The sequence below is a fragment of the Equus asinus genome, chromosome X, assembly GCF_041296235.1.
Source record: "Equus asinus isolate D_3611 breed Donkey chromosome X, EquAss-T2T_v2, whole genome shotgun sequence".
NCBI lineage: Eukaryota > Metazoa > Chordata > Mammalia > Perissodactyla > Equidae > Equus > Equus asinus.
The window spans coordinates 89,840-115,139 of record NC_091820.1 but is presented as its reverse complement, the minus strand read 5'-3'; the positions used below and the strand labels follow the sequence as shown (position 1 = coordinate 115,139).

Here is a 25,300-nt window from a genome sequence, read left to right as displayed (position 1 = left end):
CCCGGAGGGCCATCCCAGGTCAGGTGACAGACGTACGTCCCATTCTCCGGGAGGCACACGTGGGAACCAGCGACTGCAGGTGTGGGCCCCAAAGAGAGGCCACACCTGTCCTGGCTGTGAGCGAGCGCCATTGACGGCCCGCCTGGAGGACCCTGACCCCAGGAAGACCGCGCGGCAGTTTCCCCGCAAGGACCTGCGCCGGCCTCCCGGGCAGCCTGGGCCGTCAGCTGTCGCTGTTGCGGGGTCACAGTGAGGCAGGGCTGGGGGAGGCTCAGCAGTGTGGGTCAGTGGTATGTGACGCTCCCTTGTGGTGTGTGACCTTTCGGGTGTGGGTGGCCTCGTGGCTGGAGTTGGCCCCCAGGATTGTCTGGCGTTCTGTGCACATTGGGGTTCCGCGGCCCCGTGCGCTCACTTTGAGAACGGTGCCGCCCCTGTCTGTTACGGGTTCATGTGAGGACAGTGTTTCCCGTTCCCAAGTCCTCACCACCTGTCTCATTTCTCAGGTCCAGACGAAGAAGGAGGAGCCCCTGCCGCCAGCCAGCAGCCAGAGCATCCCCACCTTCTACTTCCCCCGAGGCCGTCCGCAGGGGACGGTGAACGTCGATGCCGTCATCGCCAAGATTGAGCGGACCTTCGCCCAGTTCCCGCACGAGAGAGCCACCATGGAGGACATGGGCAAGGTGGCCAAGGTGGGTGCCCCGCGGGCGGCCTCTGGGCAGCACCACGTTCGCAGGTTGGTGCTTATGTTCTGTTTTCAGGATCTGAAACACAGTGGAGACTCTGTATTAACGGTTGTGCCGAATATTGAAGAAGACAGATGCGCCTGTGCGTCGTTGCCCTCCCAGATGGAGCAGCGTTCACCTTTGCGTTTTTTAAGCAACTGATCCCCAGAGGTCTGGCCTGGGCCTTCCTCTGCGCCCTCCCGCCCCGTGTCTCTCCCTGTCTAGGGTGGGTGCCGGTGGGCCCACAGTCCCCTTTGCCCTTGTGCTTCCGGGGTGCTTTCTCTCTCTTCATCTCCGCCCTCCCCTCTGGAATGTCTCTTCCTGTTCTGGATGCTGACCCTCCGTCCACGTGTGTTGTGAGCAGGTTCTGTCCCACCTGCTGAACGGCTCACCTGCTTCCTTTTGCTTGCCGTTTTTAGGGCTTGTCCTCTTTTCTTGTTGGAACAGCTTTATTGACATAGAACTCTCGGACCACAGTTCACCCATTTAAAATGTACAACTCAGCACAACACAGCGTATGCCCAGAGTTGTGCAGCCGTCACCGTAGTCAACTGGAGGACGTTTTCCTCACCCCTAAAAGAAACCCTGTACCCTTTAGCTGTCATCCCCCCTCCCCACCCCCTGCTAATCCACTTCCTGTCTCTGTAGGTTCGAGTATCCTGGACATCTTATGTAAACAGATGTGTACCGTGTGTGGCTCTTTGTGTCTGCCTTCTTTCCCTCAGCACACAGCCAGACCCTGGCGACACAGCGGGCTCGGCTCCAGGCCCCCACAACAAAGTGAATGTCGCCATAAAGCGAGTCACACGAATTGTTTGGTTTCCGAGTGCAGATAAAAGTTAGGTTTATGCTACTCTGTAGTCTAAGTGGGTGATAGCATTATGGCTAAAGAAAAGTGCATACCCTAATTAAAAAATACCATATTGCTAAAAAACGCTAACCAGCACCTGAGCCTTCAGCAAGTCCTCTTCTCTTTGCTGCTGGAGCGTCTGGTGAAAAACGCAATAAAGCGCGGTAAAGTGAGGAGCAATAAAGGAAGTGCTTTATTGCAAAATAAAGCAAAAATACGCGTGAGCCTGTGTTTTCAAGGTTCGTCCGCATTGGGGCATGTCGATGCCGCGTCCTTTCAGTGTCCCGTTGTGCATTTATCTGTTCATCAACTGATGGACGTCTGGGTCGGCCCACCTTTGGGCTGTGGTGCACAGGGCTGCTGGAACACGCGTGTGCGAGTCTCGGTGTGCAGGTGTAGGGTTCTCTCGGATACACGCGCCTAGGAGTGGAATCGCTGGGACACATGGCGACACCATGTTTAACGCTTTGAGGAGCCACAAGACCGTTTCCCAAAGCAGCTGCCCCGTTTTGCGTTCCCACCGGCAGCGTGGGAGGGTTCCGATCTCTCACACCCTCGCCAGCACTTGTTGTCTTGCTGATTGTAGACAGCGTGTCCTATTTGTGCATCTTCTCTCTAGAAATGTTTGTTTAGATCCTGTGCGCGTTCTTTAATTGGATTGTCACTTTATTGTCCAATTGTAAGAGTTCTTTGTATATTCTAGATTCAAGTCCCTTATCCAATACTTGGTGTGCAGACATTTTCTCCCATTCTCTGAGTTGTTTTTTCTTTTTTTTCAATTATACGTACTCAGCCCCTGAAAAACTGAGAATTGACCTGAGCCCTTTTTAACTTTTTTTTTGCTGAGGAAGACTGGACCTGAGCTAACATCTGTGCCAGTCTTCCTCTATTTTGTATGTGGGCTGCTGCAACAGCATGGCTTGTTGAGCGGTGTGTGGGTCTGTGCCCGGGATCTGAACCCACCAACACTGGGCCACGGAAGCAGAGTGTGCAAACTGAACTACTGCACCACCAGGCTGACCCCTTTTTTCAGTTTTTGATAGTCTTCCATGATGCCAGAAAGTTTTTGTTTGTTTGATAAAGTTCATTTTATCTATTTTTTCATTTGTTGCCTGTGCTTTTGCTGTCACATCCAAGAAATCATTGCCAGATGCAAGGTCATGAAGATTTGCTTTTGTTTTTTCCTGAGAGTTTCTAGTTTCGGCCTTTACGTCTAGGTCTTTGATCCATTTTGAGTTAACTTTTGAATATAGTGATGCAGCGGTCAAACTCCATTTTTTACGTCTCGAAATCCAGTTATCTCAGCACCAAGGGTGAAGAGACCATTCTTTCCCCATCTGGCGGCCCTGGCCCCCTTGTTGAAAATCAGTTCCCCGTGAATGTGAGGGTTTGGTACTAGATTCTGATTCTAGCCCTTGACCCGTCCTTGTGTCTTTATGCCAGTCCCACCCTGTCTTGATTACTGCTGCTTTGTAGTCAGTTTTGAAATGGGGACATGTGAGTCCCCCAGCTTTGTTCCTTCTCAAGCTTGTTTTGGCTCTCCGTGGACCCTTGCAACTCCTTATGGATTTTAGGGTCAGCTTGTCAGTTTCTGCAGAGGCGCCAGCTGGGGTTCTGCTGGGCCCGCGTTGACCCTGTAGATCGGTGTGGGGAGCATGGCCGTCGTACTACTGTCTTCTCATCCGTGTACACAGGACGTCTCCCACTTACTTAGGTCTTAGTTTCTTTCGAAAATGTGTTGTAGTTTTCAAGTATAAGTTTTGCACGTCTTCTGTTAAATTTGTTCTGAAGCATTTTATTCTTTTTGATGCTATTATAACTGGAATGCGTCTCTAAATTTTATTTTCGGCTTGTTCATTGCAAGTGTATAAAAATGCAATTAATTCCTGTGTACTGATCCTGTATCCTGCAGTCCTCTGAACTAATTTATTCATTCTAATAGTGTTTTAGTGTATTTGTTAGGATTTTGTGTGTACGTGATCATGTCACCTGCGGCTAGAAATAGTTTTGCTTCTTCCTTCCCGGTGTGGATCTGTTATTTCCTCGTCCCGCCCGACTGCTCTGGGAAGAACCTGCAGCGTGGTGGGGTGTTGATGTCCGAGAGTGGAGATTCTTGATCCTGGCCTTGGGAAAAGCATCCAGTCCTTCACCGCTAAGCATGCTGTGAGCGTGGGTTTTCACAGATACCCTTCATCGGGTTGGGGACATTCCTTTCCATTCCTGGTTTGTTGAGCGTTTTTATCAAGAAAAGATGTTGGCTTGGTCGGATGCTTTTCCTGTGTCTGTTGAGAGGCCCGTGTGGTTTGGTTCTTTATTCTATGGATGAGGTGCATTACGCGAGCTGGTTTTTCCAATGTTAAACCAACCTTGCGTTCTGGAGCAAATCCCACTTGGCCATCGTGGGTGGTCCTTTTTCTGCGTGGCTGGATTTCACTGGCTGGTATTCTGTGGATGGTTTTTGTGTCCGCATCCAGAAGAGATACTGGCTGGCAGTTTTCCTGTGATTCCTGTGTCTGGTTTTGGTATTAGGGTAACACTGGTCCAAGAGGAAGATCGGAAGTGTCCCCTTCTCTTCTGTTGGAGATCGCCTTTTTAAAGTATGTTTTTAAATTTTGTTTTATAAGTATGTAAAAACATACAAGGTTCCAAGGTCAAAACTCACAAACCAGATCTATTCCCATAAGTCCAGAGTCTGCCCCTGTCTGTTCAACTCTGCTCTTTTCCTCCCCCATAAGTAACAGTTTTCATAACTTTGGCTTATCCTTTATGGTTTTATTTTTTTAATATGAGCAAATACATACAAATATACGTCTGTGTATGTACACACATATTTAATTTCTTCCGTTTCTTGGATGAGAAGTAGCACCCTGTTCTATGCTTGGGTGTGTTCTCTCTGAACATTATGGGTGGCGATCACTCCCCATTGGCGAGGTGGTCCTCGGTTTGCATGTTAGTGTGGGAGCGTAAAAGTGACCCCACGAGCTGAAACCTGTGTAGCTTTTCTACTTCTTTGGCGGCTTTCTCCGGGCACACTTGCTGTGCGAGAAGCAGTGGGTGTCTGCTGTGGACAGTTTGGTGAGCTCCAGTGGGCCCTGTCAACCCGTCAGCACAGTCAGCATGATGAGCATCTCCACTGGCCCCTAAACTCTGCTCGATTCTCATCCTCCCGCTCTCAGCCCCAGCCTCCCTGTGGGCACTATTGATTAGAGATTTCTAGAATTGTACATAAACTAAATCATACTGCAGATACTTTCATTCTTTCTATGGTGGTAAAATTCACATAAAGTTCTACCAGCATTCTAGCCGTTTTAAGATGTACAATTCAGGGACCTTTATTTCATAGACAGTGTTGCACAACCATTACCACTGTCTGGTTCCAGAACATTCACATCCCCCTACAAGGGAATCCCGGGCTCTGTAGCAGTCACTCCCCATCCCCCACCCCCAGCCCCTGGCAACCATGCGTCCCCTTTCTGTCTGTGGATTGGGCTGTTGCGGACATTTCCTATCCATGGGATCACATGCTCTGTGTTCTTCTGTGTCTGGCTTCTCTCTCTGAGCATCATGTGCTCAAGGTCCATCCACGTTGTAGCCGTGTCAGGGCTTCACTCCTTTTCATAGGCAAGTAATATTCCACTGTACAGATGGACCACATTCTGTTTATCCGCTCCTCCATAGATGGATGTTTGTGTTGTTTCCACCTCTTGGTGATTGTAAATAAGCGTTTGAATCCCTGTTTTCAGTTGTTTTCTGTGTGTGTGTGTGTATGCACACACACCGAGGAGTAGAATTGCCAGGTTATATGGTGATTCTCTCTCGCACTTATCGAGGAACCGCCCAGCTGATTTCCACAGCAGCTGCATCATGTTGCATTCCCTCCAGCCGTGTGCGAGGATTCCGGGGGCTCTTCAAGTTTAGCCTTCGTCTTGGTTCAGGCTGCTGTCACTAAGCAGCACAGTCAGGGGCTTACAAACAACAGACACTCATTCCTCTCCGTTCTGGAGGCTGGACGTCCAAGATCAAGGTGCCAGCGGATCTGGTGTCTGGTGAGGACCTGTTTCCTGGTTCACAGGTGGCATCTCCTCGCTGTGTCCTCACGTGGTGGACGGGGCGAGGGAGCTCTCTGGAGTCTCTGTTGTAAGGACACTGATCCCGTTCATGAGTGCTCCACCCTCATGACCCAACCACCTCCCGAAGCCCCACGTCCTCGTACTATCTCACTGGGGCTTAGGGCTTCCACATAAGACTCTGGGGGGACACAGACATTCAGGCCATAGCAGCTTCTGACGGGTACGTAGAGAGCTCCTTGTTGTTTTAATTTGCGTTTTTCTAACGAGTGACAGTATAGCGCATCTTTCCACGTGCTCATTTGTCAGCGTGTATCTTCTTTGAGGACATGCCTGTTCAGATCATTTGCCCATTTTTAAAATGCGGTGTTTTCTTACTATTGAGTTGTGTGTGCTTTTTCTGTCTTCCAGATTCAAGCCCTTTGTCTGACCTATGGGTCGCACATGTGTCCTCCCAGTGTGTGGCTTGTGTTGTCATTCTCTTAACCGTGTCTTTGGAATTGCAACAGTTTTTAATTTTGATAACGTCGAGTTTCCAGATTTTTTCCTGTGTCGTTCACACGTTTGTTGCCTGTAAGGGAATCTTGGCAAACGCAAGGCCACTGAGATTTTCTCCCGTGTGTTCTTCTAGGAGCTGCTACATTTACCTTTTCCTTCAATAATTTTGAGTTGGTGTTTCGCACGTGGTGTGAGGTGATTGTCAAGCTGCCTCTTTTGCAGACGCTGCTCTGTGGTTCCAGAACCACTTGTTGAAGAGCGTGTCCTCCCGGTGGCCTGCCTGCCCCTTGCCCCACGTCAGTTGACCGTACGCGTGTGAGTCCGTTTCCGGACTCCGCTGTGTCAGCGATGCGTGTGTCCGGCACCCCAGCAGGCGCTGTCTTCACACAGCAGCTTCCTCATCGGCGCACATTCGGGAGGTCCTGGTCCTCCGCCCTCCTTCTTTTCTGGGAGCGCCGTGACTCTTCCAGCTTCTCTGCATTCCCACGTGAGTTTTAGAGTCATCCCCGCGTCCGCAGAGAGAGCCGCTGGCTTTGGGCTGGGACGGCTCTGAGTGTGGATGAATTTGGGGGAACCACCATCGTGACAACATCGACTCTTCCCACTTAGGACACGGCATTTCCCTGCCTCTATCCGAGTCTTCCGTTTCTCTCCGTTCCATCCCGTGGTTTTCATTGTACACGTCGTGTTCGTCTCTTATCAATGTGTAAGCACTCGGGCATCACCAAGCGTTTCCTATTTCTGATGACACCGTAAATAGCATTGTCTTACTTCAGTTTATGAGTGTTCCTCGCAAGTATATAGAACTACTACTGATGTTTACATGTTGCCTTCGTATCTTGTGACCTAACCTCACTCACGACGTAGATTTTCTTGGGTCGATGAAGAGAGTCTCGCAGACGCTCACGTCCTCTTCTAATAAAGGCAGGTCAGTGGTTGCATTCCAGTGTGTCTGGTATTTCCCTTTCCTGCCTTGTCGCACGGGCGGGACCTGTGCTGCAGTGTCGATGGCACAGGCCTCGCCTCTCCCAGCCCCGGGAGCGTCGGGCTGCCTCCACGGGGTGGGGTGGGGCTGGCGTAGGCGTCTCCACCTGTCCCGGCAGCTCCGACTGCGTCTAGCGTGCTGGGCGCCCTTTGAACTTCGCCACGGTGTGTTCACGCTGGTCCAGCGCTTTTCCGCGTGTGCGCAGTGACTGACGAGCGAAGGTTGACCAGCCTGCCTCTGGATGAGTCCCTTGTCCGCCTTTCCTGTGCCTTTGGGTTCTGACTGCTTGTGTCTCCTTAGGTTCCGAACCAGGTGGCCTCTGCTTGTCTTTCCTGGGATTTCAGTGTCAGGATGATCTGGCCTCACAGAATGGATCCTTATTATTCTCGTTTCCAGAATCACTGGTTTAGAATTGGCACTATTTTTTTTACTTAAATGTCTGCGAGAATTCACAGTGAAGCCATTTGGGATTGGAGTTTTTTCTCTCTGGGAAGGTTCTGAACGATAATTTCCTCTTTTTTTTTAACAGGTGGAGGTTGCTGGCATTTTCTTGCAGGCCATTTGACTGTGTGTGTCTTTCTGAGTCTCTGTCCAGGTCGCCTGTGCTGAATTTGCTGGCACGCGCCGTTCGTAAGATTCCACATTTCAGGGCCTGTAGGGGTAGCTCTGTCTTGGGCACGTGTGTCTTCTCTTCTTATTCCAGTCACTTCGACCAGAAGTGTTTTAATCGTCTGCTCTTTCCCAAGAACTACCTTCTAGTTTTAGTGATTTTATGGAATTATTTTCTATCACCTTGATTTCAGATCTTTTCTTTGGTGTTTCCTCTCTTCTGCTTCTTTTATGGCTAATTTCTTCTCTTTCCAGCTTCTTAACGAGGCAGCATTGGCCCTTCAGCCTTTCTTCGTTGCTAACGGAAGCGTTGTTAAAATTGCTGTAAACTTCCTTCTAAGCCGCGTACCCGACCCACGCATTCATGGCTTGGTTTATTTTCATTTCATTCCTTGCTGGCTAGATTCAGATTTGCCTAGTAGTTTCTCTTTGCTCCGTGAGGAGTTTAGAATTCCGTTGTTTTGATTTTCAAGTTTGCGGTTTCCTCAGACATCATTTTGTTATTGATTTCTACTTTAATTCTGGACTGAGCAGGGAAATACACTCATTTCTGTCCTTTTAAATATACTCAGACTTGCCTGGGGGCGAGAGGTTGGTCTCTGTTGGTAGGTGTCCATGTGCACTTGAAGATTCATTGGGTCTTGAATGTCAGCTTGCTGTGTGGGTTAGGTAGTGTTATCACCATGTGTGTTTCTGCAGATTTTCTGCTGGTTCCATCAGTGTTCGAGACTAGTTCTGAGATCACCACTGGTGACTACATTTCCTCCTTGCAACCTGTTGGTTCTGCTTCCTGAACACTGAGAACTCTGTCCTCCTCGTGCCCTGTGACCCTCTGGGAGAGTGTGGTGCTGGGCTCTCTGTCCTCCTCGTGCCCTGTGACCCTCTGTGGAGAGTGTGGTGCTGGGCTCTCTGTCCTCCTCGTGCCCTGTGACCCTCTGTGGAGAGTGTGGGGCTGAGGGGTCTCTGTCCTCCTCGTGCCCTGTGACCCTCTGTGGACAGTGTGGGGCTGAGGGGTCTCTGTCCTCCTCATGCCCTGTGACCCTCTGTGGACAGTGTGGGGCTGAGGGGTCTCTGTCCTCCTCGTGCCCTGTGACCCTCTGTGGAGAGTGTGGGGCTGAGGGGTCTCTGTCCTCCTCGTGCCCTGTGACCCTCTGTGGACAGTGTGGGGCTGAGGGGTCTCTGTCCTCCTCGTGCCCTGTGACCCTCTGTGGAGAGTGTGGTGCTGAGGGGTGTCTGTCCTCCTCGTGCCCTGTGACCCTCTGTGGAGAGTGTGGTGCTGGGGTCTCTGTCCTCCTCGTGCCCTGTGACCCTCTGTGGACAGTGTGGTGCTGGGCTCTCTGTCCTCCTCGTGCCCTGTGACCCTCTGTGGACAGTGTGGTGCTGGGCTCTCTGTCTTCCTCGTGCCCTGTGACCCTCTGTGGAGAGTGTGGGGCTGAGGGCTCTCTGTCCTCCTCATGCATTCCCCTTTGTCATCACAGCTCTGCCCTTGTGTTCTCTGGTCACTTTCGTCTTCAGTTCCCTACTTTTGGGTATCGGTCGACCCACACGGGAACAGTGCTGTAAACCACTGAGTAAATAACCTTCTGATCCACACTGAACAGGGACACTCTCCTTCCCTGCACTGAGCGCTCCTGTGACCTGAGTCTGGCTCCTCTCTAGCTGCCAGCTGTTGTCTTGCAGCTCAGTTCTCACCCTCTACCTGGAGCCGCTGTCACATCCCTCGGTGATGGCCACGCCCATGCACTGCCCCGTTCATATGCCAGACCCACGTCCAGGTTTCCAGCTCTGCTTTGGCCCCACCTGCTGTAGATTCAGGGGTTCCCTCGCCCCCTCTCGGCTGCGGTCATTTGCTGTAACAGCTCACAGAACTCAGGGACACAGTTACTTTCATGTCCGGTGCATCATATAATAAAGCACACTTGAGCAGACAGGTGCCAAAGCCGCAGGGTGAGTTCCCGTGCAGCCGCCTCTCTTCCCGCAGAAATGGGGTGCGCCGCCCTGCCGACACGTGGCCACGCTTGCTAGCCCGCAAGCTCCCCAGACCCTGTTGTTTTAATGGCGGCTTCACTCTGCAGGCAGGACGTCATTTCCCCAGTGTCCAGCCACTCCTTCCCCTGAGGAGGGTGTGGGCACAGAGCTCCCACCTTCTAGTCATGACATGGCCTTTCGGGTGACCAGCCCCGTCTGGGAGCCAGGAAGAGTCACCTCATTAGGACAAGACCCTCCCGTCACCCAGGAAATGCCGAGGGGTTTAGGAGCTGGGTGTCAGGAACCAGCGGCAGGAACCAAATATTAGAAGGAAGGATGCCCCTGGCACCCCTGTCTGTGAGAGGATTCAAAGCTTCACAAGCTCAGTGTCAGGAACCAGGGGCAGGGGCCACACGCATACAGTTCTTATTGTTTCACACACAGAAGAATGTTGATGAACCTCAGGTGCATTTTGCTGCTGGAGGAAGCCAGGCCCCAAAGGCCGCAGGTGGCCTGATTCCATTTACGTGAGCGTCTGGAAGAGCAACGCCATGGGGGCTGAAGACAGCACGGGGGCTGAGGGGGCCGGGCGCGTGTAGCAGTGTCCACTGGAGGGGCAGTGACGGCACGGCCCTCCCCTGACCGTGGGGCTGACGCGGGCTCTGGGGCCCGTCTGCACGGTGCAGAGTGCGTCTCCCTGTTAGAGAAAACTCATTACCAAGTACAAGCGTGTTATGTGACGTGTTTTTCCTTCGTAGCGACAGTCTTACAGTATTTAAACAAAGTTCCCTTGTGTCTTTTACGTTTTGGAGTGCGTGTTTCCCATTCACTTCAGAATATGCACAGAGAGTCCCGGGAGGTAATTCAGGTCGCCATCGAAGCTTTAGGACTGACCTTCCAGCGGCCTGTGGGACGGGTGGGCTTGGCCCTCCAGGCACACCACACCTTCCAGGAGCCGCTACTGGAGGGGCGCCCCTACAGGGAGGGGCACCAATGTGCACAAGCCGCTGGGGGTGGACGCCAGAGCCGTCCCCCACAAGTCCTAATCTAGCGGGTTTTCACCCACCCATGTGCCACCCCCCGGAGTGAGACGCTGGGCATTCCTGGCAGCCAGGTCGGCCCCTCCATCACCAGCCCGTGCAGCCAGACTGTTCTTCCCATCGCTGCACCTCAGTCCACTGTCTGGCCTGAGCATCCTCCCAGCAGCCCCTTGTGCCCCCTTCATGCCAGCACCCCACAGCCATGAGTGTTCCAGTTTGTCCCTCCGGCCCGGCGCCCAGACAGCTGGTGTTTCCATCTGGGTCATTGTGAATAAAGGCCCTGCGAACATTCTCGTCGAGTCTGGTGGGCGTGAGCCACGTCACTGTTGTTTCCTCCTCAGAGGACAGCTCAGGCCGTGGGCGTGCGCAGGGCCCGTTCTCAGTAGGTCCTGCCAGGCCATCCTTGCAGGCGCCCCAGTCCCCTCACCTGGCCACGGCCTCCCTGCCAGCGCCCGGGACATGCAGTCCTCCCAGCAGGAGCCCTTCTCACGGGCCTTTCTGTCGGCCCCTCTTTAAGCTTTGCACTGGCGTCTCCCTTGAGCATCAGCATCTCCCTCCGAGCATCGGTATCTCCCTCGGAGCATCAGCATCTCCCTCCGAGCATCACCATCTCCCTCGGAGCGTCGGCAGTGGGCGTGTTCCCCACTCCCCGGCCCCGGGGGTCCTTTCCTCTGGAGCACCCTCCACAGCTGTTGCTGTGTGGTGTTTGCCTTTGGCGTGTCGATCGGCACTTCCTTACGCTCCTGCATGTGAGTCCTGTCAGACGCGGGCGTCGCAGACATCGGTCCCCAGCCACGTCTGTGTTGTCCTCGTCTGGGCGGCGTCTTCCGAGGAACAGTGGTGAGCGGTGGAGGGTGCCGGTGCCCGTCTTCTCCTTCGGGGTTGACGGGGTTTTGTGTCCTGCTTGAGGCATTTCTGCTGCTCCCAAATCAGGGAGATCTTCCCTTGCGTTTTCTTCCAGCAGGTTTACTGGTTTCCCATTCGCATTTGGGGCCGGGAGCCATCACGCCTTTGTGGTGCGCGGGGTGAAGCAGGGTGTCCCCTCCGCCTGCCACCCTCACTGAAGACGTGCGTTCCCCGCTGAGTGTGCGCAGCCTCTGTGCTGAGTAGCTGACCGAGCGTGGGGTCTGTCCCTCACCTCTGCTCCCTTCCCTTGTGCTCGTCGCTCCCGCCCTCAGACAGTCTGTTCTGATGCGACTGTACCGGACGTCTTCAGAGTCCGTGCGTTGCCACGAGCTTCAAAATCGGCTCATGTTTCCACAGAAACTCACCCTGCTGGATCGTGATCGCCTTTGCGTGAATCTGTTTGTCATTGGGGAACAACCGACATTTCAACAACGTGGAGTCCTCCTATCCAGGAACACGGGATGTGCCTCCATCTCGAGGGTCTTAATTTCTCCCAGCAGCGTTGCTCTGGAGAGATCGCACGTGTTTTTCGTGAGATTTATTTACAGGTTGATTTTTTTTTAATGCATTTGATAGATGGCGCCATTAAAAATTTCAGTTTCTAACGGTTTGTTGGTAGGATATTGAAATACAGTTACTTTCTGCATATTGTGCTTGGATCCAGCAACTTTGCAAAAGTCACTTGTGGAGTTGAGTATTTTCTAAACTTGCAGATTTTCTGCACGCTGTCCCATGTTTGTGAATCACGTCCGTTTTTGCCTCTTCCTTTCCGGGCTCTGTGTCTGTGGCTCGTCTCCGCCCTGCTGCCCTGGCTGGGCCCCCTGGCTCCCCCGTCCCAGCTCCGGGGTAGGAGGGGGCCTTCACGTGTCGCCCTTGCTCTGATGCGAGCTGTGGGGTTTCCGTGACACCTTTCCTTAGAAGAACGGGTTCCCGTCTGTCCTTAGTGTCCTGTCTGTTGTCTAATGATGACCTTTCATTGTTGGGTTCAATTTGCTAACGTGGATTTTGTGCAGGACTTCTGCATCTGTGTCCATGAGAGACGACCGGCCTGCAGTCGCCCTTGTGTCCTTGACAGGTTTCCGTATCCAGGACGTGCTGGCCTCAGAGCAAGACCTGGGAAACGTCCCTTTTTTATTCTTGCCAGACTTTGTATACGATCAGCAGGATTTCTTCCCTAACATCCGGAAGAATTCACCGGCAAAGCCTTCTGGGTCTGAATTGGTGGGAAGTTTTAAGTTACGGGTTCACTTTCTGCAAGAAGTGTAGGCGAGAGCGTTAGTCAGGTCTGTTGTCCATTCCCCCTAAGCTGTCGTGTTGACTGCCACAAACTTATTCCAGTGTCCACTCCCCGTCCTTTCAGTGCTGTGGATGGTGGTGGCCGCTGGCACCGCTAACTTCTGTTTTCTTTCTTTGGTTCTTGAGGAATTTTGCAAAGTGGTAATTAACCGTTGAAAATCTTTTCAAAGAACTGACTTTTGATTTTGTTGATCTTCTCTACTGGCTGGCTGTTTTTTTCTTTCACCTCTGCCCTTTATGGTTTTTCTTCCTTCTTTTCCTTTTTTGAGACAGAAGCTTAGATCGATGGTTTCCAGCCGCCTTTCCTGGTACGCGTGTTTAAAGTCACTACTGCCTTCCAAAGTTTGATGTGTAGCATTTTCATTACTGTCGTTTGAAGATATTTTCTGATTTATAGTTTATCAATGAGATGACCTCATTCACAAGCTATTGTCACCGTTTTTTGTCTTGCTCGTGGGACGGGAAGCAGGCTGCTTGATTCCCGGGGTTTGGGCCTTGCTGGCTGCTGCAGTTGGGACCGCGCGTGTGCTCCGAGGAGGTGGTGGGGACCCCGGGGAGGGGGTGGGGGGCCCGCTCCAGACCCAGTTTCCGTCGCCGCCAGCGGAGGCATGAGCGCACCTTTGGGTTTGGCAGGAACGCGGCGCCCCCTCACGGTGCCAGCCGGGTTCAGTGGGGCCCTCTCCGCGGTGGGGTCCCTGGACCGCGTCCAGGGCGGGTCGGGGGGCGAGGCGCTGACCCCCTGTGCCCTCCCCAGGCCTGCGGCTGCCCGCTCTACTGGAAGGGGCCGCTCTTCTGCGGGGCCGGCGGTGAGCGCACGGGCGCCGTGTCCGTCCACAAGTTTGTGGCCATGTGGAGAAAGTGAGTCCTGGGGGCCGGGGCGGGGGCGCGGGGGGGCGGACACCAGCATGGGGCGCCTCCCTCAGCGCGCAGGGACCCCCCCACACGCCCGCCCGCGCGGAGGCCGCTGGACGCCCTTGTGTTGCAGGGTCCTGCAGACCTGCCACGATGCCGCCGCCAGGTTCCTGCACCTGCTCGCCAGCCCCGGCTGCCCCTACCTTGTGCAGGACGACTTCGTGCCCTTCCTGCAGGTACGCCCGCGCCGCCGCCCACACACGGGCCACACAGCGCCACCCGCGCAGCCCTCACTCCCTCACAGGTACATCCACACCACACACCCTCGCCCTCTCGCAGGTGTGGCCCTGTGTCTACACTGCACACAGGTTGGGAGTCTGGCTCCCTTCCCTCAGGGTGCTCACTCCTCCCACAAAGCTGGGTCACGGACCACGGCTGCAGTGCAGTGCGCGTGGGGGACAGTGCAGGCATTCCCCTGGCCGTGAGCCTGAGCCCGCGGAGTCATGGAGACGAGGCAGCAGGGCCCCGGGCGTCTCCGAGAAGCACGTCACAGTGTTGAGAACGTTCGGCTCCCTGTGCTGCGCTAGTTCCCTTTAGGACCGTTTAGTGCTGCTTCTGCAGACGGGGCGACTAGAGCGGAGTCAGCTCCGTGTCCCCAGTGTCCCCGTGAACATTCTGAGCAACTGAAGGACCAGAACCATTTGAGTCAACCTGGTTTACGGCTTCATACACTTGTAGTTCTTTGTAAAACCGGGATACTTCACAGGGACTCACATGTCGGTGCTTGTGTACCTGTGTCGAGTGACACTGGATGGTGAGAGGGGACCCCAATGGCTTTGTCCAGACTGTCCTGTGCTCTCTTGGCTCGTGGACCCGATGATTCAGATCATCGTGCATCTGACGGGACTTTGTGCGAGCTGCTGTGCGGCCGGGTGTTGCTGAGCAGCGGCCTCTCACTGCAGGAGCCCCCGTGGATTATGACACAGACGTGTGTCGCGCTCTGGGGGCGACAGTGGGTCCCCGAGCTGTGTCTTGTCCCCGTGTGCAGGACGTGGTGAACACGCACCCCGGCTTAGCCTTCCTGAAGGAGGCCTCGGAGTTCCACTCCCGCTACATCACCACCGTGAGTACCCAGCCCCCGCTGGCGCCCGGGCCCATCCCCGCTGGGAGCGCGTGGAGACCCAGCTTCCCGGGCGCTGTGGCCCTTCCGGTCCTGTCTTCCTCACCCGTGCACACAATGTCAGTAGTTGTTGCTCCGTGGGAGGTGGGGCCTCATTCCCAGGCAGGAGGCACCGCGCTGTCTCATGTGTCCACACTCAGACTCGAGCCGAGTCAGGTGCCAGGGAGGGGACATTCCAAAGATGCGTGTGTTGCGTTCACCCTCCCCGGGCAGGAACAGTTGGCCTTGGGCCGCTCCCCTGAGGATGTCTTAGCTTCAGGGGAGGAGATGCGCCCCTTCCTGGAAGCAACGCACGCCAGCGCCGGCCCCCCTGGGATCCGTGGATGCTCAGACCCAGCCCTGCCCCCACCCCTGCCCACCGCCTGTGGAGCCAGGTCTCCCGCCCACTCTCCTCCCCGGGTCAGCCTCCGCCCCAGCTCCAGACCAAGGGGCACAGCTGGGGCCCCCCACAGTCTGCTCTGTGCACCCGGCTGGGAGCCCTTGTCTGTCCCTAACACACAGAGTGCATGTGCGTGGAGCTCCGGGTGTGCCCGCGTGTGCCACAGCCACCTGTCAGTGCTCCACGTCGCCCCACAGGGGTCGTTAGGGAGGAACGACGATGGCAATTGTGTTTCATACCCAGAACGTCGAGTGCTGAACGTAAACGAGGCCTCGTGGGGGTGCTCCTCACACACACTCTGTCCTCATTGCGCAGGGGCAGGTGAGGGGATGTCCCAGGTGAGGACAGGTGAGGGGACGTCCCAGGACGAGGACAGGTGAGGGGAGGTCCCAGGACAAGGACAGGTGAGGGCCGTCCCTGAGTGGAGCAGGGCTGAGCCTGGCACACGGTGGGCCTCCCTGTTCAGGTCACCGTCGCTGTGCAGCCTGAAGTCACTGTCATCCTGCAGTGGTGAGCTCAGTGTGAAAGTGTCAGAGCCAGCTTTTCCTCCAAGGCCCACTGTGGTGTGGACTTCCAGGGGCTCCCGTCCACGGCCCCGCCCGGCTCAGGCATCCAGCTCACGCGCGGGCCCAGCCGAGGGTGCCCGATGCAGACGACTCCCAGTGGGCAGCCGGCAGCCCCTGCCAGTCCTCTGGGGCCCCTGCCCCAGGACGCTGGATCTCGTCCTGACCCAACCGTCTGACACATGCGCGGCGGGCGCCCTCTGCTGGTGACATGGGGTCCTGCAGCCCAGGGGGGCCGAGTCCCTCCTGAGGTCAGACAGAAGCTCACAAGCAGGACCAGGAGGGGTCACGTGTGGGTCATGTCTGAGGAGCTGCGGCCCCCAGCGTGGTGGCGCTCAGCTGACAGCCCTCCCCCGGCAGGTCATCCAGAGGATCTTCTACACGGTCAACAGGTCCTGGTCAGGGAGGATCACCTGCGCGGAGCTCCGGAGGAGCACGTTCCTGCAGGTGGGCGGCCCGCTGGGGCAGGAGCTCTTCACTTTCACCCACCCATCCAGTTACCACCCACCCATCACCCTCCACCATCTTTCCATCCCATCATCTACCATCCACCCACCCATCCATCCAGTTACCACCCACCCACCCATCCATCCATTTACCATCCACTCACCCATCCATACATCTACCATCTATCCATCCATCCAATATCCATCCAGCCACCCACCCGTCCACCCATCCATCCATCTAGGCATCGGGGGGACGCTGACTGCCCACGTCCAGAGGCCCTGGCTGTGAGGGCGTTTGTGCTCACTGGCTGCTCTGCGTTGCTGCGGGCAGTCAGGCTGAGTTTCAGGCGAAGCCCTGACGCGGGTGCCGTGCTTCCAGCCCTTGAGCCAGCCTCAGCCAGCCCTGATCCCTCCACCCTCGCAATGGGAGGCTCCTGTAGGGTGTCCCCGCCCCCCGTAGGAGGCCCATCTCCTGTGGACACTGCCCTCAGCGTCTTGCAGGGTCTTTTCCTCTTTGTTCTGGCAGAACGTGGCACTCCTGGAAGAGGAAGCCGACATCAACCAGCTGACGGAGTATTTCTCCTACGAACACTTCTACGTCATTTACTGCAAGTTCTGGGAGCTGGACACGGACCACGACCTTCTCATCGACTCGCAGGACCTGGCCCGGCACAACGACCACGGTGAGGACGCGGCCTGTGGGGGCCCACGTGCTGGCACCCTGACGTCCCCAGTGTCATCGGCCACGGCCGCCGCCCTGGGCCTCGTGGCCTGATCGGTCTCCCCCCTCACCTGCTCCCAGCAAGAGCGGCCTTTCACTGCACGATGACACACACAGTCTATGGGACACACAGCTCCCTGCAGCGTGACACATGTGGGACACTGGGAAACAGGGACACGCGGGACTCCCGGGTCCTGCAGCTGCGCAGGGTCTGGGAGCCCATCGTCCCTTTCGATCTAATTGTTTTCCTAAGAAACCACATTCGTGAGGGTGTCTGAATTCTCCAGCATCTGTTTTGTCTGTGGGCGAAGGAGGCAGGAGGGTCCCCTGGATGCCATCCGCCCTGCTCACTGGTGTCTCTGGGGCTGGCCTTGGGACGGCCTCCATCCTGCCAACACTCGTCCGTGGGCATCTGAGTGGGTATAGGGTCCCTCTCAGTTCCAGTCCTAACTTGACGCCCGTGCTGTAAACTCAGCAGGAGTGGGGTCCAGGGTGGGCTCGTGGTGGCCGAGCACTTTCCAGGTTGGCAGTGGCCTCCTGTTGGTCCATCGAGTCCTTTCCTTTTATGTGCCACGTTCAAAACCTAAAAGGGGTTCCTGCATGAGCAGCAGCAGGCGGCGTCCCTATGTCGTGGAAAAGAACAGGTGGAGGAGGTCGGAGCTGACCCTGCGCCATGGAGCCCGCGGAAACGGGTTCCACTGATGTCTCATGTCTTCCCATCACTGGGTTTGAGGATCTGAGTGTTCTTTCGTGTGGACGTGACTGGGGGCCTCAAACCCCAGACATTCGCTCTTTCTCATCCTGGAGCCCAGAGTCTGAGGTCAAGGGTCGCAGGGCCGCGCTCCCTCTGGAGGCTCCAGGGGAGGGTCCCTCCTGCCTCTTCCGGCGTCTGGGGCTCCAGGGTCCCCGGGCTGGTGGCCGCCTCCCTCCCGTCTCTGCCTCCGTCCTCACGGGGCTGCTCCTCTGCGTCTGCGTCTCCTCTTCTGTCTCTGAGGAGGACGCTGTCCTTGGATTCAGGGCCACCTCCTCCAGGAAGCCCTCCTCTCCATCCTTGGATTTAGGGCCGCCTCCTCCAGGAAGCCCTCCTCTCCATCCTTGATTCAGGGCCGCCTCCTCCAGGAAGCCCTGCTCTCCATCCTTCCCTTCATCACAGCTGCAAAGACCCTGCTTCCAAATAAGGCCCCATTCACAGCTTCCCGGGGTCAGGATGTGGACATATGTTTTTGGGAGACACAATTCATCCTATAACCATGTGGTCATTTCCCATCAGGGGTGACGTCCATTGAGGCAGAAAGAGTTGGGGGATGGGGCAGACTTTGTCTTCATTTCCCTGTCTTGGGGGCATTAGTGCTTGTTTGGTACAAAGTGAACTGTGTCCTCCAAACTCACATGTTGGGGTCCTGACCCCCAGGACCTCAGGATGGGGCTGTGTGTGGAGACGGGTCTTTAAGGAGGGGATGGAGGTGAAATGAGGTCATGAGGGCGGGTCCTGATGCAACAGGACTGGGGTCCTGATGAGAAGAGGAGATGAGACACGCACAGAGGGACGACCACGTGAGGACACGGGGAGAAGACATGTCCACACAACAAGGAGAGAGGCCTCAGGAGGGACCAGCCCTGCCGACACCTGGATCTCGGACGTCCAGTCTCCAGAACAGAGAGAAACGTCTACTGTTTGACCCCTCTGGGGTCCTTTGTTACGGCCGCTCGAGCAAAGTCATACCGTGCTTTTCACTTTCACTTCTTAGTCAAGTTTTAGTTGAAAAGCACTTGTCTTTCATCACGATCAGGGGGGAGCGAATAGACGTGTTCTGCTCTTTCCCGTCCCCCCCGTCCTGGAGCCCTGGGTAGCTTTTCCCTCCTGTGGCCTCGACTTGGGCTCAGGCCACCAAGACTGGAACGCACTACCCTGTGCCCGGGGCGGGGCCTGTGCCTGCCCGGCTCGAGGAGGGTGGCGCCCGCTGTGGGGTGGCTGACGCCTGGCTCTCCCTTTGCAGCCATATCCACCAAGATGATCGAGAGGATCTTCTCAGGAGCCGTGACGAGGTACGTCACGTTCGTCCCTGCTCGGTTTGTCTTCTGCTGACTTGGGCCACTTTTCCGAGTGCGAGTCCGGTTCTCCCTCATTCGCTGTCATCCGAGCTCGTCCTGTCCTGAAAAATGCCACTGTCACCTGAGGGCACACGTAAGGGGGCACAGGCCTGTCAGTGGTCCGTGTCGGGTCCTGGAGTCGGGGCGTCTGAGGTGGTGACCAAGGCCGTAGCAGCCGCCCCGGCCCCACCTGGGTCCCAGGGGGCGTCCTCGGCTGTCACGTGATCACGGAGGCCCCTCCCGGCGAGGAACTGACGCTAGGGCTGGGCCAAGCGCAGGGCTCGGCTCACCAGTCAGGGGGTGGACAGGGACATCCCGCTCCTGCTGCTGACCCCTGACACAGTCTTTGTCTCTCAATCGGCCCGGACCCAGGGGCAGAAAGGTACAGAAGGAGGGCAAGCTCAGCTACGCCGACTTTGTCTGGTTCCTGATCTCTGAGGAAGACAAGAAAACCCCGACCAGGTGGGTGCTGGGCAGCGGTGCTGTGCTCCGCCTCGGGGAGCGCTCGGCAGCCACTGGTCCTCCCTGAGCGAGAGCACCTCCTACGGTCCGTGCTGGGCGAGCTCAGTCCGGGGCAGGGTCCGCGCCGGGCAAGGTCGTCCTGCTGGGGTCCATCCCAGGTGGGGTGCGTCCCAGGCGGCCAGGCTGACCGAGGCCCCCCTGCCCCACGGCGGCCGCAGCATCGAGTACTGGTTCCGCTGCATGGACCTGGATGGGGACGGGGCGCTGTCCATGTTCGAGCTGGAGTACTTCTACGAGGAGCAGTGCCGCAGGCTGGACAGCATGGCCATCGAGGCCCTGCCCTTCGAGGACTGCCTCTGCCAGATGCTGGACCTGGTGAAGCCCCAGAGCGAAGGTAAAGCCCGTGAGGGGGGACGCCCGCTGCGAGGGATGGACAGCCCAGTGTGAGGGGGATGTCCCCCGTGAGAGGGGGCGCCCCTGTGTGAAATGGGACAACTGTGAGATGTGACGTCCCTGTGTGAGATGAGACGACTCCTGGGAAACGTGACTCCTGTGAGAAGTGACGTCCCCGTGTGAGATGGGACGGCTCTTGTGAGAAGCGACATGCTGTGTGAGGGGACGCCCCGTGTGAGATGAGACGACTGAGAGACATGACGTCCCTGTGTGAGGGGTACGCCTTGTGTGAGACGAGACGACGCCTGTGAGAGGTGACGTCCCCGTGTGAGAGGATGCCCCAGGGTGAGATGTGACAGTCCTTACGGGACGCGATGTCTCTGCGTGAGGTGCCGCTCACTTGGAATGGCCATCCCTACGGTGAGGTGGGGACAAGGGTGAGCAGGGCCTTGGGGAGAGCCGGTACCGACCACGTGCCACTGGAGACAGTGTCCAGGGCAGGGCGGGTGTGTCCTCCTGTGTGACATCAGCACCCTCGTCCAGTCGCCTGTCACTAATGTGGACAGAATGCCGGGCGTGTCTGGCCTCTCCCCTCATCTCCCGTCCCCCTCAGTTTTTGAGGACCCCCTCAGCCCTCACCTGTGAGAGGGGCTAACCCTGTTCTGTTGGGTGAGCGTCTGTATCCCCCCGGGGTCAGGAAGGTGAGTGTCCCCACCCCACGTCCCTCTGCCCGTGCTCTGTGACTTGTCACTTTGGGGAGACCTGGTCCAGCACCCTGCTGTGGGGCGGTGCCGAGGGTCACCGGCCCCTTCTGTCCCCTGGTCCCCAGCCAGCTCGAGCCCCGGGCCTGTGCCCTCCCTGCTCCCGGGGCTGGGACCCCTGGGGGCGTGTGTGGTCCACCGGGGAGCCAGGGGCCTGTGACGGCGCGCCCAGGGGTGATTCCGTCTTCAAATGCTTCGTCTCCCCGCAGGGAAAATCACCCTCCACGACCTCAAGAAGTGCAAGCTCGCCAACGTCTTCTTCGACACGTTCTTCAACATCGAGAAGTACCTCGACCACGAGCAGAAAGAGCAGGTCTCCCTGCTCCGGGTGAGCGGGGCGGGCAGCACGGGGGCGGGCGGGCCGGCCTCCAGCCGCGTCCTCGCCGAGTGACACGCGCGTGTCCTCCAGGAGAGCGAGAGCGAAGGCCCCGAGCTCTCAGACTGGGAGAAGTACGCTGCCGAGGAGTACGACATCCTGGTGGCCGAGGAGGCCGCGGGGGAGCCGTGGGAGGACGGGTGAGTGTGAGGATGCGGGGCCCAGGGATGGCCCGTGGGCAGCGGGCGCCTCCTTCCTGTGTCCAGCAGACTCAAAGCCCCTCGGAAAGGGCCCAGGCCACAGACAGCTGCCCCGCGTCCCGGGGGCGCCTGTGACACTCGGGTGACGAGCGTGTGGGATGCGAGAAAGGCCCGCGGGTGGGGCCGCAAAGACGGTGCTGGGCGTCCTGAGCGCACAAGGCGACTCTCAGGCTCTTAGAGGAACCTCACGTCCGCCCGAAGCCGCAGCCCGAGCCTTCACATCTGCGCCGGGTGGACACGCAGCGGCCCGTGGCCTGTTACCCGCACACGCGGCCCCACAGGAGCCCTGGAGGCCCGCCGGGCTTCCCTCGGGGTCGTGGGCCATGGAGCACAGCGTGCAGGGCCTCAGTCCTGAGTCCAGGCCCCGGGGTGTCAGCGCAGCCGGGCCTGGTTTGTGTTCTGCTGCTGCTGCGTCTGCACCTTCCCCGAGCGCCGGCCTGCAGGGCCCGAGCAGGTGGTGCCAGGACGGGGTACGGGGGTCCCCAGGGCTGGCGGCCCAGAGCCGGCCGTCTCCTCGACCCCCTGTGCAGACCCTGCAGCCCCACGGGCCCAGGTCCCTCTGCTGCCACGCACTCTGGCCCGACCCTCGGTCTCCACCGGGAGCCCGGGCAGTTTTCCTCCTGAGTCGCTCCCTGTCCCCAACACCGCGGAGGCCCTGGCGGTGTCCCAGACGGCGGGGCGGGGACCCAGCGAGGGGCTCGGGGGGCCACAGACACCAGAGGGCCAGGATCCTGGACGTTGGGAACGGGGCCCGAGGGCCCTCATGGAGTCACTCCCGCTGGGGACGTGGTTGTGGTTTGGTTTCCGCGTGTCAGGCCGACGACGGGGCAGACCGGCATCCTGGCGCATTTCCGTCTCCCCCCGCGGCTGGCGTGGGCCCGACAGGCGGGGAGGGTCAGGCTCTGCCCTGAGGGGCTCAACCAGACACACACGCGTGTTCCCATCGCCCCCTCAGGCCTGCTCGGTGCCAGGGTCAGGCGTGTTCCCACGTGTGCTTGGAGCCACCACCCGCCTCAGGGGATGGCGTCCCGGGGGTGACAGCCACGCTGCTGGCTCGGGGGTCCCCGCCCCCGCCCAGGGGGGTTTCAACACGGGCAGGAGGGTGAGCACGTCCTTCACGCTGAGTGACCCCTGGCCCGTGGCCCCCGTGCTGGTCCAGTTTCCCCTTTTCCAGACCCGGGAGGCCGCCTCCTCTCGGCCTGGCCTTCACCCGGCATTTCAGACCCATGCGTGTCGCTGGGCCGTCAGCAGTCTGTTCCACGAGTGCTGAGCGCTGTTCACGGTTCAGGTGACAGCGCTGTCCTGAGCCACCGGGCGATGGCCGTCTGGGTGGTTCCCATCGCGTCCAGTTCTAGGAAAATGAGCGCGAAGCCACCGTACAACGCTCTCCCACGGGCCTCCCTGTGTGTGCCGGTTTTCATTCTCTTGGCTCGATACGTGGTCGTGGGAGGTTCCGGGTCACGGGGCGGATGCACGTTGACCTGGACGGGAAGCCGTCCCGCTGCGTCCACACCCGCGATGGGCAGGGTCCCCTGTCCCACGTCCTCCCCCAGGCCGGGGCGTTTGGCGCGTCTTGTTGGTGTCGCAACGTGGTTTGAATTGTTCACGTCCTCGTGGGCCCTCCCTCCACGCGCCTTTGTTGGTGAAGTCCCGTATCTTTTGCTCCTTCTCCGTTTGGGATTATTTTCTCGTTATCGAGTCTTCAGGGTTCTTTACGGCTTCTGGATGCAGCTCCTTTCTCAGGTACGTGATTTCTCCCAGTTCTTGGCGTCTGCTCATTCTCTGGACCTGGTGTCTCAGGAGATGTCTGTGCGCTCAGCAGTGCGGCGCCGTCTCGACGGCTGCAGCCTCGTGGGGGTCGAGTCCCAGAGCGCGAGGCCTCCAGCTCCAGCTTCGTCTGGTGCAGGGCTTCTGGTCGCTCGAGTCTGCCCGCCTTCCTGTGCGCTGTCGGGTCAGCCTGTGGCGTGGTGCGGATGGTCCCACGGGGACGTTGACGGACGGCGCTGGGTCTCTGGACGGTGACAGTGGACACCATGACCCCCGTCTGTCTGTCCCCTGGTCTGTGCTGTCCTTCCCCAGCCCCCCGTCTGGGTGTCGGGAGCTGTGTGGTGACACCCACCATTTCCCAACATCACGTCAGGTATTCGGGTTCCTCTGCCGTCACGTGGAAACTTAACAGTGAGGTCGCCTGTTTCTACAAACCTGCGGAAACCTTGAGGTTCTGATGATGAATGATCGACGTGGGGACAGTCGATATCATAATAACATGGTTTCCATTTACTCAGATCTTACAGTTTCCAGCGTACAGACCTCAGGCATATTTTGTGGGACTTGTACTGACTTCATAATTCATAATTTTTGGTGTTAAAAAGGCACTTAGAAAGTTTCGGTGGTTCGTTGTTAAAATATAGACAGACCTGCACGTTCAGTAAACACGCTGGTTCTCTAAGCTTTCCTGGGTCCTTCGGGGTTTTCTACCCGGACGGTCGCACGGTCTGTGACCAGCCCAGTTCTGTTCCTTTCCTCTCTTGCTCGTCGCTCTTCCTGCAACGTCAGGACGATGCTGGACGGACGTGAGGCCAGCGTCCTCGCCTCGTCCCCGGGGCAAGGTCCTCCTTCCCCAGGAAGCGTGACGTGGGCTGTGGGGTGGGGGGAGCGCGTCCCTGGTCAGCGGGAGTTCCTCCCGTCCACTCAGGTTGCTGAGGCTCCGCGTTGCGTCAGACGCTGCTGCTCCAAGGCCGTCTCTGCCGTGGCCTGGGGATCGAGCGCCGTGAGACACACTCGGTGGTCGAGCCAGCCTGGCCTTCCCGAGACAAACCCGCGTGGTCCCGATACGCTCCCCGCCCGTATGTTCCTGGCCTCCGTCTGCAAAGGCTACTTGTGGTGTCTGGTGACACGGGTCTTGTTTTGGGTCGACGCCGGCCTCGGAGAACGGTGGGCCCTGGGCCGTCACGCACGCACCTCGCGTGTCCTCACGGAGCCCTCCTTGCAGGTACGAAGCCGAGCTCAGCCCCGTGGACCAGAAGCTGTGCGCCCTGCGGTCTCCACTGGCCCAGAGGCCCTTCTTCGAGGCGCCGTCCGCGCTGGGCGCCGTCGAGCTGTACGAGTACGAGTGTGGGGACGACCACCTGCAGCCCTCGTGACCCGCGCCCCCCGGGCACCGTCCGTGGCGGCCTGCTGCACGCAGCGGCTTTCGTGTGGAAAGACAACAGGGCCGTTTGGCTGCTGAGCCGTCTTCCACAGAAGCTGAAGTGCGTTTGTACGGAACGGCGAATCCTTATTTATTCGACACGGAAGCTGCTCAGACACGGACGCTGGAGCGCGTGGCCCCACCGGTCCAGGAGGACGCACCGCTCAGGACCCCGTGGCCGGGCCCGGCGGGGACAAGCACTCTCGGGCCTCCGTGGGAATCGGACGGCCCCTCTCCAGCTGCAGAGACCCAGCATTCGACACGTACCGTGGGCCTGGCCAGCGGTTCATCCCGCAGGGGAACCCGTTTCCGCTCCGAAGGGACCTGCCTCAGGGCCGCGTGACACGCGTGGACTTCCGGGCGCCGGGCGGCCGTGCGCGGTTCTTCTCCAGGAGCCAGCGCGTTCCAGGAGCCCGGCGCCGCGGCAGCCCCGGAACCTTCCGTCCACACGAGCGGCCCAGCACAGCCCTCCCCGCGGGGTGCGGGAGGGAGCGCCCACTCGGGTTTGTTGATCGTTTTCCTGTTGTAAATGTACAAAATGTGTAAAGTTAACTCTTATTTGCAGTGCAGAGCAGTTTAAAAATGTTGTTTTATGAGGTCACGTTTGTATTTTGAAATAAAGAATTTAAAGATTTTCAGCCACGGGCTCAGCTCGCCCAGCCCGCGACACCACGTTCACAGGGCACGGTGACGCCACTGGGGACAGACAGGAGCGTCACCAAGGGAGACACGGCTACACTACCAG

General features: G+C 57.8%; 1 protein-coding gene across 2 annotated transcripts in view; it reads left to right on the top strand.

Annotated features, from left to right (window-relative positions):
* Window positions 1–25,193, top strand: part of PPP2R3B (protein phosphatase 2 regulatory subunit B''beta) — a 53,457-nt gene extending 28,264 nt beyond the window's left edge. For both annotated transcript variants that reach the window (XM_044768261.2, XM_070502956.1), the window contains exons 2-13: window positions 504–689; window positions 13,696–13,799; window positions 13,927–14,029; window positions 14,842–14,916; window positions 16,276–16,362; window positions 16,888–17,044; window positions 19,080–19,128; window positions 19,546–19,635; window positions 19,854–20,029; window positions 20,999–21,117; window positions 21,199–21,305; window positions 24,358–25,193. In XM_044768261.2, the coding sequence (XP_044624196.2) occupies window positions 504–689; window positions 13,696–13,799; window positions 13,927–14,029; window positions 14,842–14,916; window positions 16,276–16,362; window positions 16,888–17,044; window positions 19,080–19,128; window positions 19,546–19,635; window positions 19,854–20,029; window positions 20,999–21,117; window positions 21,199–21,305; window positions 24,358–24,508 (1,404 nt within the window). In that variant the 3' untranslated portion in view covers window positions 24,509–25,193. The remainder of the gene's footprint in view (window positions 1–503; window positions 690–13,695; window positions 13,800–13,926; window positions 14,030–14,841; window positions 14,917–16,275; window positions 16,363–16,887; window positions 17,045–19,079; window positions 19,129–19,545; window positions 19,636–19,853; window positions 20,030–20,998; window positions 21,118–21,198; window positions 21,306–24,357) is intronic.
* The last annotated feature ends 107 nt before the right edge of the window (window positions 25,194–25,300 follow it).